At 34.9% G+C, this 13,412-nt stretch overlaps 1 protein-coding gene across 3 annotated transcripts in view; it reads right to left on the bottom strand.

The window, feature by feature from the left end:
- SH3RF1 (SH3 domain containing ring finger 1) overlaps window positions 1-13,412 on the bottom strand; it is an 84,193-nt gene that overhangs the window by 18,312 nt on the left and 52,469 nt on the right. For all 3 annotated transcript variants that reach the window (XM_032686430.1, XM_032686428.1, XM_032686429.1), the window contains exons 4-6: window positions 13,230-13,325; window positions 8,680-8,982; window positions 7,722-7,832 (exon numbers count right to left, since the gene is read on the bottom strand). In XM_032686430.1, the coding sequence (XP_032542321.1) occupies window positions 7,722-7,832; window positions 8,680-8,982; window positions 13,230-13,325 (510 nt within the window). The remainder of the gene's footprint in view (window positions 1-7,721; window positions 7,833-8,679; window positions 8,983-13,229; window positions 13,326-13,412) is intronic.

Here is a 13,412-nt window from a genome sequence, read left to right as displayed (position 1 = left end):
TGTTTCTAATTATAACATCTTTAGGATAGGGCTCGACAAAAATTCAGAAGCCTTCCAGGAGGTAGACTTTGCATCCTGCTGCTGACTGTACTTCATAACATGATTGTTTTTGTAACCTGAAGCTGAAACATAATATACAATTCAGCTGCAGTACACCCAAAAGCACCCCTTCTGGGGGAAATTTTCTTTTGATGCACGGGTCACAAAAGCAAGCACAATATGAGACCATAGTCACTGAGCTATTGTTACCACTTTCTCCTATTCTTCTAGTTAAAAGAGTTAGCTTTTGAAATTCAGTATTATCAAGATTGGTAATCTTTAACAAATACCCCAGTAAAAAGGCACCGCAGATCTTAATGGGGGTCCTGCCTACAGACTTCTGTGCCTTTTGAGAATCAATGGAGCAATTGTTACCTTCTGCTCTGTAAAGCTTCAGACAATTCTTTAGGACCTTGTGTACTGACACTCCTGGGAAAAGGCACTCACAAAAGGAGAGCTGTTCCTTCCCCCCTTTCCAAAAATAACTATTTGTGTTACAACACACACAAAAAGAGTAATAAAAAACCTCCAGCATTTGAAAATGTAAAACTGAATTAATTTCAAACATAATCTTCAATTTAACACAATCCTTTAGTATTGAAACAAAACTCTAAACCATGACGCTTCAGGTTTAAAAACCACAGAACTAGAATATTATTTAACAAAATATCCTGAACTAGTGCCTGGCACTTCCAATACATCAGCATATAAATGCACAGCATTACATTATCAGTTTGAAAAATACGTAGGTGAAAGTCATTTTAATTTCCCTCAAACAGCCCACTCCCACTTCTAAAGTGGACTTGTTTTCTGTTTCTCTAAACTAAAACGTATATGGAAATTAAGTTTTAGTTCTACACTGTGTGATTATTACCTCACTGCATTTGGTGAAAGTGTTAATAGAAAGACAGCTCTATAAACCAGTTTTATGCTGTCAAGACAGAGTAAAGAACTGCATAATTAAAAGCCTTCAAATCTAGAGGAAACTGATCAAGTCTTACAGTTTTTCAGTCAAAATTCTTACGCTTAGCTATGGTATAAATTGCATGTTATATTGCAAAATATTCCAATTTTATTTAAAATTTTTTTTCTGATCATTCTTAGGACCAAATAGGTCTTCTGTATCCAACACAAAACAGACATGACCTGCTGGAGAAACATCACTGTGAGCTTTAACACTAATAGTTATTTACAAGAATGGCAATTGCATTTGCTTCACATTCTACATTCCTACCCATACAACAATCTTTTAAAAGTACCTAGATAATTCATACCAAAACATTTCTCTTTCAGCTGTTTTACAGACCAAGTTATTTCCCATTCCCAGTCAGCTTCAACAAATGTCTTAGCTGAATCCAAGCTGAATCTAACTTTCAGGCAACCTGTCAATAAATTTAAACCTTTTTATAGGCATTTAGATGTCTTTATACATGGCACAACTTGTAAATCCACATTAGGAGATGATTAGCTAGAATGCTTTAAAATTAAACCTACTCATGCACAATATCAAGGTTGTCACAATTCCACACTTCCTGCATTTCTAAAGATATAAATGCTGAGCATTGTATTTTATTCATTTGAACACATAACATACATTGAAGTTTTAGCTACAATAAAGGCACCTTCAGGGCTCTATTTTATCCTGCTATGTTCAGGTCCTGCTCCCCTTCCCGTGTCTCTCAGCACAGTAATGAGACCTGTAATGAGCGGGGTCCCCAGTTAAACTCCTAAAAAAGACTTGGTAAGTACTGAGAAATCTAAATAAACTACCTGGTAGGCTTGAGAGGACTAACACTTCCCAGTTTGCACTGCTACACCTTGATAAAATATATCCAAATGATCCAGCCATGTTTTCAAGAAGTTTTCTGGCGTGTAACCATCTTTCTAGCTACCGAGAAACACACCTACCAGAGCATATGCTAGTTTCTATAGTTCTCATAGTCAACATTTCATGAAAGAATATATGCAAACTGCACATGATTCAAAAATTATGCTTAACAATAATTAGGAGTATTTTAGGTAGCTGAAGGGGAAAAACTGAAAGTTTCTGCAAATACTTTTCAGACACCAGGTGTACTTTAAAGCATACAAAACAGCAAATAAATTATAATTTTTTTTTAATTGGAAGATGAAAAATTACATAATTTGATACTTAATTTATGTTTAAAGTTCAAATAGTACCTATACTATGCACACACATATCAGTTAATTTAAATATAATTAGGCTGCATTCCCATATCAGTCAACTGAAAATCAATAATCAGCTCACCCAAAGAATAATAAAAGGCATAGTAGTGGAAAAGAATATTCATTAACTGTATTCACTCCCACAAGGTCTACGAAAAAGCATATGGCTTGCAAAATTCCCTGAGGGCTAACTAATTAGGGCTCATGTTTAAAAAAATTCCTAAACTATATGTTATCAAGAACAGATTTCTCATACTAAACTTAATTGTTTCTTACCACTGCTTCCTCTTCCTAACAAAAGTTGATTTGAATTTTTGAATTTTTATTGATTAAAATTACAAGAGTTCTTATTTAAACCTCCTCCTGACTTACACTATTGAATCATCAGGAACTATACAAAAGAGAGCTATATGTCATTAGTACACTACATAACCCTCACAGCTTGTGCTTCATTAATAATAATTCAGACTACTTTATATACTTCAACATAGAGGGGCAATTTTTCTTTTTGTGTGTGTACAAGAGAGCAAGACCAGAAAAAATAGGGATTTTTTAATTTTTGAAATTTTCAGTGTGCAAGTGAATGCAAACCATCCGAATAAAGACCACCTATTTCTGCTAGTTAAGTGCACACACCAAGACACCATTTCAAAGTCAACACATCCAATCTGCAGAAGTAGCAATATGGACATCTAGGGTAATTGCAGTCCAAAACACTTTTGACTCCTCAAGAGACTGGAAAGGCAGAATGAAAGCAAGGTAAGTTATCTCTTGTTGCTACATTGTTTTGCTGCTGCTGCTGCTGCTTTTGAATGTACTTAACTTTGTTGCGGTATATTTTGTTTCTGCTTTTCCCATATCATGGTTCAAATCACATACTTCAAGATTTTTTTCAGCAAAATCTATGGCAACTAGATCTCCTCCCCTAGATAACTTATAAATTACATCCAAGGATTTCCTCCCAAGAAAATGAGCCTTACATAATTGTATGTGCATATTTTCACCCAACAACTACTGAACTTGACATCTGTTATTTATATTCTACGAAGAACTTTAAATACACTAAGCACCTAGAAGGTTGAAAAATGCCGGTGGCCAAGAAGAGCAGACTAATTAATGCCCCCATTAGGGGCAAAGTTGTAGTTTGAAGTCCCAAAGAACACTGTAAGTGATAATATCACAGCCAAAAGCCCTAGCTGTGAAAAGTCTGTCTCAGTTCATAGCTTTTCAATTTCAAAGAATCAAACCTCAAAACACAAAGCAAGAATTAATGCTGTTGGCTAAAGAATTGTTGCTATGAAATAAAACTTTTAAATAAATTATCACAGATTTTCTGAATGCAAATTAAAATCTGCTTAAATGACACAAGTAGGAGACTATATATGGTCACTCGACAAATGCACTCTCATTCCTAAAGCTTATTTGTGTCAATTCTGGCTGCAAATTTGTAAATTATTTACTTCATACTATGTTGGGTACCAAACAGCACTTACAAAACATTATTATGAACAAAACAAAATTAATACAATTGGCATTTTTGAACCACCATAATATTTCCCAAAATAACAATGTAAGAAACTAAAATGAAATCTATATATGTACACAGAATAAAAGAGTCACAGGCTCCTTTGGGTTAGGAATTAATCCAAATGGTCTTAGAGAAATTTGCTACACAAGGCAACAGCTCAAAATATCTCCTCTTGACACTAAAAAAAGCAATCTTTCTTATAGGAGATAAGAGAAGACACTAGCTTTTCCTTGCTTTCAGATTCAGAACAGATAAATGTAGCAAAAATTTAGAATTATTGTAAAGGAATATATCCTTCTCTTTTTCATTGATGGGTAATCATGCTCATCCTCAGATTTTTTCTTTCTCCCTTAATTTGAGTTGATCATTAAATAAAGGAAGTATAAATGGCTTGCTCTCAAAGAACAATTACTTTCAATAGTGTTATAAACATCAATATGTTTGACAGGAAGGAGATCCAACAAAAATACCTTCATGCTAAAGAGAAACTCATCCTGTTCCCATCCAATTCCCTTGTCATTTGCTTAGTATTCAGAAATTAAGAGAAAAGCTAAAGGGAGAAACTGAGAGAAATACAGGAATTTATACTTACAAAAGCAAAAAATACAAGAGTAAAAGGACTCAAGCTAACCACCTCTGATGTCTTAAAACGTACAGCCACAATTGTTCTGCAGCTTCAATTAATGCTCAAAATGTCAGGAAGGGTATTTCCAGAAGGGAAACATATAAAGAAACAAGAATATCACTTTCTCTCTTGACCTGTCAGAACCATTTTGCACATTTCTAACATGAACACAAGAGTTTATGATGCAAGAGGAAAAGTGGAAGTAAAAGATAAATCTCACAGTCTGTGACTTTATAAACTGCATTATCATCTAATATCATCTACAGCAAAAGAATACAGGAATGACCTGACTCTAGCCTGAGCTGCCAGCTTGCATTTTAGTCATGCTGAAAACAAGTCAAGAAGAAACAGAACATTATGTACAGAAAGTTATTGACTTTAAAAGAGGGTGGCAGAGAATAATTCAGGTTCTCAGGGGGAATTATATGCCTAATTGGAAACATAAGCAGGAGCATGGTTATCACAAAGAGAAAGTAGCACCCCAAGAAACAAAACAATCATATGGCAGGAGTTTCATTCCATGCTGCATTTAGCACTGTAATTTAATTCCTGTGGGTTCCAATGGTGAGACTGCCTTTGAACAAGCTTATGCAACTAAAGGACTCGAGGTGGTTTAATGACTTTGCACCAGCACCAAAATAAAGTATTTTTACGTGTTGGCATCAAATAAAGAGCTACTGATTCATATTAACAAACAGAAGTGTTTGTTACTGAGAGGAAAAAACAAAAGCAGCTTCTGACAGAACTTTTGAAATTATGGATTGAATCCTGCATGCTCAATCATCTCCACAGCTTCAGTATCTCAGCCACAAATCAAATCAATTACTCAATGTTTGCAGTATACATTAGCTAGACTTGCATTCTGCCTAACAGCACAAATTCTGCCTAACAGCACAAAACTGATTTATTTGCTCAGTTCTCACAGGTATTTTCTGAAGGACAGCATGAAAGAAGTATAAAAGACTCCATGGACTAATATATATGCAGCTAGTTGTTTCTAGTATTAGATGTACACCTCATAGGCAAAAAAGACCTGCAGATCCTTTCTGGTGGACACCAACTTGAACATGAGCCAAGAATGTGCCCTTGTGGTAAAGAAGGATAACGGTATCCTGGGCTGCATTAGAAGGAGTCTTGCTAAAAAGGGACCTCAAGGGAGGTGATCCTTTCCCTCTCCTCTGCAATAATGAGGCCAAACCTGCAGTGTAAAATCCAGTTTTGAGCTCCCCAGTACAAGAGAGACATACGCATACTGGAGAGTCCAATGAAGGGTACCTGAGATAATTAAGGGACTAGAGTATTTCTCCTACGAGGAGAGGTTAAGAGAGCTGGGACTATTCAACCTAGAGAAGGTCCAGGATTATCCCATTAATGTATTTAATTATCTGAAGGAAAGGAACAAAGATGATGAAACTATGCTCTTTCCAGTGGCGCCCAAAAACACTCACTCTGAGTACGAGGAAACAGTTTTTCACTGTGAGGGTCACAGAGTACTGGCACGAGTTGCCCAGAGAGGTAGGGAAGTCTTGATCCTTGGAGATATTCAAAAGCTATTTGGACACAGTATTGGGCAACTGGCTCTAGGTGGCCTTGCTTGAGCATGGGTTTAGACTAGACAACCTCAAGAGGCCCTTCTAACCTCATCTGCTCCACAACATTAAAATATGAATCTAAACATAAGGAGATTATTAATTGCTTCCAGGTTAGCATACATTTAACAGTAGGATTACACAGACGATCCACAGACTGAAGGAGTCAACAATTTAACTATAAGAGGACAAATCATTGCTACATGGTTTACTGCTTCTCAGTAAGGCAAGGCAACAACACATGGTCTATATCAATATCAATAATAAAGTCATCTGTCTGGAGAGCAAAGAATATGAAATACGTTTACCTGGATGAGAGCAATTACTATATCACTTAAAGATGATGAAAATTTATGGAATCAGGGTGGATATTTAGCTGAACATAAACTTTGTGCTACACTCAGGCCAAATGAACGTATACAAATTCTGAACCTATGAGCATCAGGCTAACAGGGTAAAATGGTCATACCATCAATATTTTCATCACTGAAAAACACTGTGCAGTACTGTACCCAGTTCTGGAACGTGTCACTGTGTGCATACCATGTCAAAAGGAATTATTGAAGGTAATTCCGAAAACAACAGCATCATAATTTAAAGGACTGAAAAATATAACTTAAAAGTCCCAAAGAAAGTTGGCAAAATGCAACCAAGTCACACTTAAGCATTTACTTAAACAACAAAAAGTTGATACCAGAAGACAGACAATCCTGCCTTTGATTTTGCAGACAAATGTGTAAAATGATACAAGTGCCAAAAGTTGAAAGCAAAACCCAACACAAGGCTAGCAGCAGGGCTATTCGTCATGTTTTACTTGGTTTAAAGACTGCAGGGATAATTAAACAGCTAAATAAGATCAAGTCTTGGGGTTTTTTGTTTGGGTTGTTTGTTTTGTTTTTTAAACTAAGTGAAGATTTCTTACTCAACTGTGCTCCGCCCCTTAAAAGTTAAGGGCAGAATTTTTGGAGAAGAATTGAACTGCAAGAACTCCAGTGTTCAAAATAACGTTTCATTAAGTTCCCTTGAAGATCTGTGAAAACTGGTATCCACAATTTTTACTGCAGTTAAGGTCAGGCTCTGGTAAGTACAGTATGATACAGGACATTCCAAGCTTCTCTACCACAAGTATAGGAAACTAAAGAATTCCAGTTGGTTTTGGACAGAAATCCTGCACTTTTTGAAGACATCATTTTATTGTCCAAAGGAAGCAGCATTGCAATGTATTTCTTCCTTTAAAAGATGGCCATTTGCAACACTTTTTCCTATTGCTCTCCAAGAGCCTTAGCTTGACTAAACTTGACATGCTAGATGTATTCTTCATTTGCCACGTCATCTTAATGAGGAGACAGCAAACTTAGTTTAGAGAATCTTGATAATCTTGAGTTAAGTAAAACAGAAATAACTGGCAGCTGTGGTCTCAAGTTGATGTTTTTTTAAGATCTTGCTTGTTTCCCGTGACTTTCCCCACAGCATAATCTCTTTTCTGCTCATGCTTAAAAGAAACACTGTTCTGGAAGGAAGTGTGCTTCTCATGTTTACTACAGAGAAATTACACAGGAAAGCTGGAGAAATTACAAGATGCAAACATTATTGTATCAATAGTGCTTTTGCTATAGTTAAATTTATACCATTACATAGACAATAATCATAAAACCATCATTTCATATCAGTGTATCAGAACCTGAGAAAAAAAAAATTACTGTACAAGACCAAAGAAAAATGGGAAGGCTGAGTTTTCTTAAGTGGTACTCACACCAAGAGCAGCTTGGTAGGTAACTTCTGATGGGAAGGTAAATGAAGGCCCTGTTGTGACTGGGCTGCTTGGGGGTGGAGTCACAATTAGCCCCGTAGTACCGATATGAACCTGTGAAAGAGAGAAAACACAGTGGGATCAGTTCTGCGTCTGACACAGCTGTAGGCTTCATGGTCAAAATCACCAGTACTCTGCCAGTAACCTTAAACTAGAAGTAATTTTTTGTTAGAGACACACACAAAAAAATGTTGGATCACACTGCTCACCTTTGTGTTTTTCACCTTGACACTTCTGAAACTTTGGAGACATATTAAACCAGCAACATGAAACACAATTTTACCAATGTTAGTTTTCTTTTTTTTTCCACAAAAGGCTGTCAGATCCCAAAGATATGCAAATAAAGCATATTTACTAGCTCAGGTAAAACACTACCAATACTTGTTAAGCTCCATTACCACCTCTTTTCCCAAAGGGTAATCACTATGTGAAAGAGCCAATTGTTCACAAACTACTGAACAAAAAATAAAAGTCAGATAAATATTTCTATTTGTCACAACTAGATTAAGATGGTACATTTCTGGAACACGTATAATCTTAAAGTTGAATATTTTACTTTTACTAACATGCACTTTATTAATATTCATTATTATATTCAATTTAGAAAAAACAAATCAAGACATTAAATCACTCCAGTTTCTAGTTTCCACAGTTAAATAAAAATTTTTTTGGCACTCTAGAAAATAACAACTGTGAAAAAAACTAGCCTACAAGACCAAAAATATTTGCTATCATTATATAAGAAGTGTTATAAAATATTTTCCTTAAATGTTCTCATGTTGGAAGATAAGTTTTGTGAAAGCGCATGTTTAATATGAATTACATATAATTAATAATTTGAAATAAGTACACTGACAAAATCAGAAGCCTTTATAGTTGTAGTTGATTTCATGTGAATTACCTGAGAAGGGGCACTACAGGAAAGTCCCGTCAGCTCACTTATGCGGGCTGCTGCGGTTGGGTTGCTGGAGCTGATGAGGACGGGAGGACTAATCTCCATGGAGTGGCGATTCTGAGAAGACTGTGAAGCCTTGTTGGACATGGTGAGGGAGGTAAACGAGTGTCGTTTTTTGGTGTTTTTCTTAGTATCTGTGTGCTTTTGGGTTGAATTGTTGTGGGCTGCCCCAGAGGTACCTTCTCCAGAGTCAATGGCAGAACCTGAGGGCTTGTCCAATTCTATCAGCTGTTTGGCTGCTGTGTTAAACTACAAAAAACCAGTAACACATTAGTATTTTTTTAATTTATAAAAATCACCATAACAAAACATCTATTTTCCTTTCACTCATAATATAATAGAATTTAAACCATACAACTTAAAACTGACATACCAACCTACTCTGCAAATTAGTTATTACAGAGTGACAAAATAACTCACTACAAACTCAACACACTTACTGTTGGGCTGGTGTGGACTACCCATCAGAGGTAAAATTTCAATCAACAAAGGACATAATGCTGTAGTCCAGACATGGATCAATTCAGCAACATCCACTGCCTGTGTCATCTACAAGTCACAGCAGTCCCCTTTGATCTTATAATATAAAAATCTGTGTTACAAAAATTCTTGAATGTTCATTTCATTTTAAGCCTTTTTTTGTTTTGACTGCATGACATAAGCCCACACCTTTCTATGCGGACTCTTGAATATGTTCCTTCTAGTATCCCTTGGTATTTATGCACATCCTTAACAATATGAGCAGTAAAAAAACAGGCTTCCTAAATGCAGGTTTAAGTACACAGTAGGACAGACTAAATAGCAGCTATAGGAGTGTACTCATATTGACAACTGGTACCAATACAGGCATAAGATGGCATAAGGATAAAAGAAATACCTATGGGCAATTAATTTTGTGAAAATACATTTTTCTAATGTACAGGAAGCATCTCTGTGCCCAAGAATTAAAGAATTAAAATATAACTTACTGAAAATAAGGGAAAACACCATCTTCTTCCTCAAATGATCTTTCTATTCATGTTCATCCAAAGTTTTTATTTGTGGAATTTTACTACATCACCTTACATCAGGGAGTGTTCTTCCACATTATCAACATTCTTACTAGTCAAATTACAATATTTTGTCCAAACCAGTGGAAGAATATTTCACAAACAGATTCTTGAACAGATCAAAATAACGAGCAAAGCTGAGTTTATATTAACTTCTGAAACAAATTAAATAATCTGTATTGCAGCTTCTGGCATTAGAAACAACAGTTATTTTTGTATAAATTTTCTGGTTTAAGTTTCAAGCAGGTAGAACACTAAAAAAATAAAGGAATGTTTCCACAAAAAGTTTTATCTTATACTTCTGTGTACAAAGTCTGATTTTTTTTCTAAGGACACCAAAAATCAGATCATATCATCTAACACTGATAGACAAAGTTGAGCCTACTAACTACAATGTCAAAAAGACCATGCTAGAAATCCAGCCTAAAATACAATCTGAAATGCATAGGCACATCAAAAAGTATGTTTTGAAACACTCCTGTTTGGTACAGGAGGAGATGCTAGTAAAAAAATCCCCAACATGACACACTAGGTACATACAATCTTATATTCTCATTGATTAAGATATCATCTTAAATGACAGATGCAGACATATAAAATGACAATGAACTTAAAATTCTACTACGGTGAACATACTAGATAATTTGGGGGTTTCCCCCTGACATTTCAGTAAGATTATTTATAAATAAAGCTAGAAGAGCTGGACTAATAAAAAGGTGTTTCCCAGTCGTACCTGTTAAGTTGGGAAACAAAAGCTGACATTACTTTCTACTGACAATTTGATTGAAAAGCGATTCCTCTTCCCTGATTTTTATTCCATTCTGGGCATTTGTATTTTTCTTATTGTTCTGCATGAGTGATGAATACCATGTAAAAATTTAAATACTTTGTAGATGTGGAGTGTGTTTATGGAGTGCTAAACCACATCAAAAAGTCAAATTTGAAGTCTAAAAAATGTATATTGTATCCAGAACTGCAATGTATGTAGAAAAATTCTGATAATGTCTGTTTAGCTATGATTTATCTTTCTTTCTGGATCAGAGATAAACATAGGTGTTACGACCTTAATCATATAGTCTCTAAACTCACTGCTTTTTATTTCACTACTATGCAGGAACCTGGCTGACCTGCTTTTAACACAAGTACCTTGAAATTCTAACAGTAAAAAGTCTAGTAATTTAGATATATTAATCAGGTCTTAGTCTAGTAAAACTAGAGGGTTAGTTTGAGTTTAGCACTTCTTAGAAAATAAATTTTTTTTTTCCAATGTTTAGACTATTTATTTTTCATTTGCATATAGAATTAGTTTTTTCACTAAGTGAAAGACATAAGAGATCAGATTAGCAAATACTGAATCATAAAACATTCCTCCAGGCAAAATTAGTCCCTCAATTACAATCTGAGATTTTCATGGATTTAAAATTATCTAAAATTTTATCCTGTGACCTCATTGTACAAGAAGTATCATAAATATTACATCTATACGACAAAATAAACATCACAGACTACACTCGTTTTATAGTTACTGACTTCAGAAAATCTCTAGTAAATGCAGCTACTAATTCACATTTTTAACAAAAGAATGTGGACTAACATACAGAAGGCAAAAGATATGTTTTTCATTATGACAAAAATAGACAATGATTAGAGGATTGGGAAATGCAACTAAAAAATACTATGTAAAAATCCTTCAAAAATATTACTTACTTCTCATCTTCAGTGTCTTTCATAACATAGGTAAGGATGTGTTGCTATACTTGTTTGTATCAACTGTCTGTATATTTTCCAGAACAATGGTTATATAATCACAGAAACCAGTTATATCAAAATTCAAATCAATAGTTTACTGTACATCCCACTGCTCTTCACCACAGCATGTATTTCAGTTTAGTATATAATGAAAAAAACCACCTATCTGATTTCAATTATCTCTTTGGGTATAATTTATCATCCTAGAGTTTCCATACCATTTTAGTGGGGATTTGAGAATGTGTACTCAAGTGTAAGTGCCTGTTCTAAAAGGGTTAATTGTAAATACATTTTCCTAGTCGATGGAATCAGCCTGAAAACATTAACCGTGAAATACATTTTCTGACTATCGTTTTTGCGTAATTTTTTTCAAGACTATATCTCCCATTTATAAATTTTTATAGAGATAGAAATGTAGTTGTTAGCCAAATAGTTAGCCCAAGTGCCAGCCTTAGGAAAGTGCTTTTTCTAACTCAGCTAAGTAATTTAGTTTGAAAAAACATTACGAAAAGCTTTACTGGCTGAACTGAAGGGACAGTTAATTGCAAGAAGCTAGGAAAGAATACCCAAAGGCAAGAAATCATTAAATTGGTTTTTAAAAACTCCTTAAACTGAAGCCAAAATTGCACTAAGCAAGTTGAAACATTTTTAGTCTTCTTGTTTTCACAAGTCACGTGAAATTTTCTATCCCCAGGTACACATATCCTTACATCAAGCAATAAAAATAAATATATATATATATATTTGCCCTTTTAAAAGTAATAAATTCTATGTTGGTTGAAAGCAGTAACGTTTTTTGAAGTTTCCATCTCATCATGCTATTCACAAATTGAATTAATAAAACCTGACTTGATTCTTAGTATGGTTACACTTTTTTTTTGGTGACCTGAAGTACATATTTCTCATCCCACAGGTAATGTGAAAATACTTTTTTCATTCATCATTCTGCCTCATTTATTTAAACAAAATACTGTCAGTGCAGGAAGTGCATTTTATCAAGTATCCACAGTATACCTATCAGAAAAGCACAAACACTATTCCAAACCTCTGTATCTTTCTGTAACGCAAATTTGAATAATCCTTGCTGCAGCTGTACACACTGTTCCTAATCACTGCTGTCTTTCTATATAGAAAATACAGCTTTCAACACTTAAAACTGAAGAAGTTGTAGAAATTTTCTCAAGTGCTACCTCTTACTGTAAATTGTTGTACCATATATGAGAAATGCAGGAAGATACAGAAGCTTTTATATACAGCTCTGTTAGATGTAAAAGCTGATCCTTCACCTGTTTAATAAGAGCGTATATTCTGACTTCCTAGATGTGCTAATTTGGTTTTGAGAAGTAGGTATCAGGGACAGTGCAAAGCTTACTATTTCTCTGACTTGCTGACTGCTTTCATTTTGTGGCAAGTGTGGTTTGTGATTGACTGCATGACTCAAGTGTTAACAACAGAACATAGTGACTGCCGCCAAGCACTCTCATTTCAATTCCATTCAAAGAAAATAGGTATCAAATAGCTAAGTGAAAATCACTGGTTTAACTGCTGAGGTCATTAACTTTCCCAAAGAGTATTTTAGGTCTAAGATTATTTATATTTCAGGTCATTTTAGAATCATCACCAGTACTGATTATTTTTGCTTTCAGAAAATTAAATACACAGTGAGCACAAGCTTACTGAGGACCCAGTTTTACTCACCTCAACATAAGAAATCGGAAATATTCCTATTTTGTCAGCCAGCATTCCTTCTGCCCAGTTTTCATCCACACGGCGAATTACAGTCAGAACATCATCCTGTGTGAACATGCAGTGATTATGTCTCCCAGCTCTAATTTATCTTCTAATTTAATTTTCCTCCATAACACAGGGGTAATCAGAGAA

Source organism: Chiroxiphia lanceolata, chromosome 4, assembly GCF_009829145.1.
Source record: "Chiroxiphia lanceolata isolate bChiLan1 chromosome 4, bChiLan1.pri, whole genome shotgun sequence".
Lineage (NCBI taxonomy): Eukaryota > Metazoa > Chordata > Aves > Passeriformes > Pipridae > Chiroxiphia > Chiroxiphia lanceolata.
Note: the sequence above shows the minus strand (reverse complement) of the source record. Positions and strands in the feature narration are given on the sequence as shown.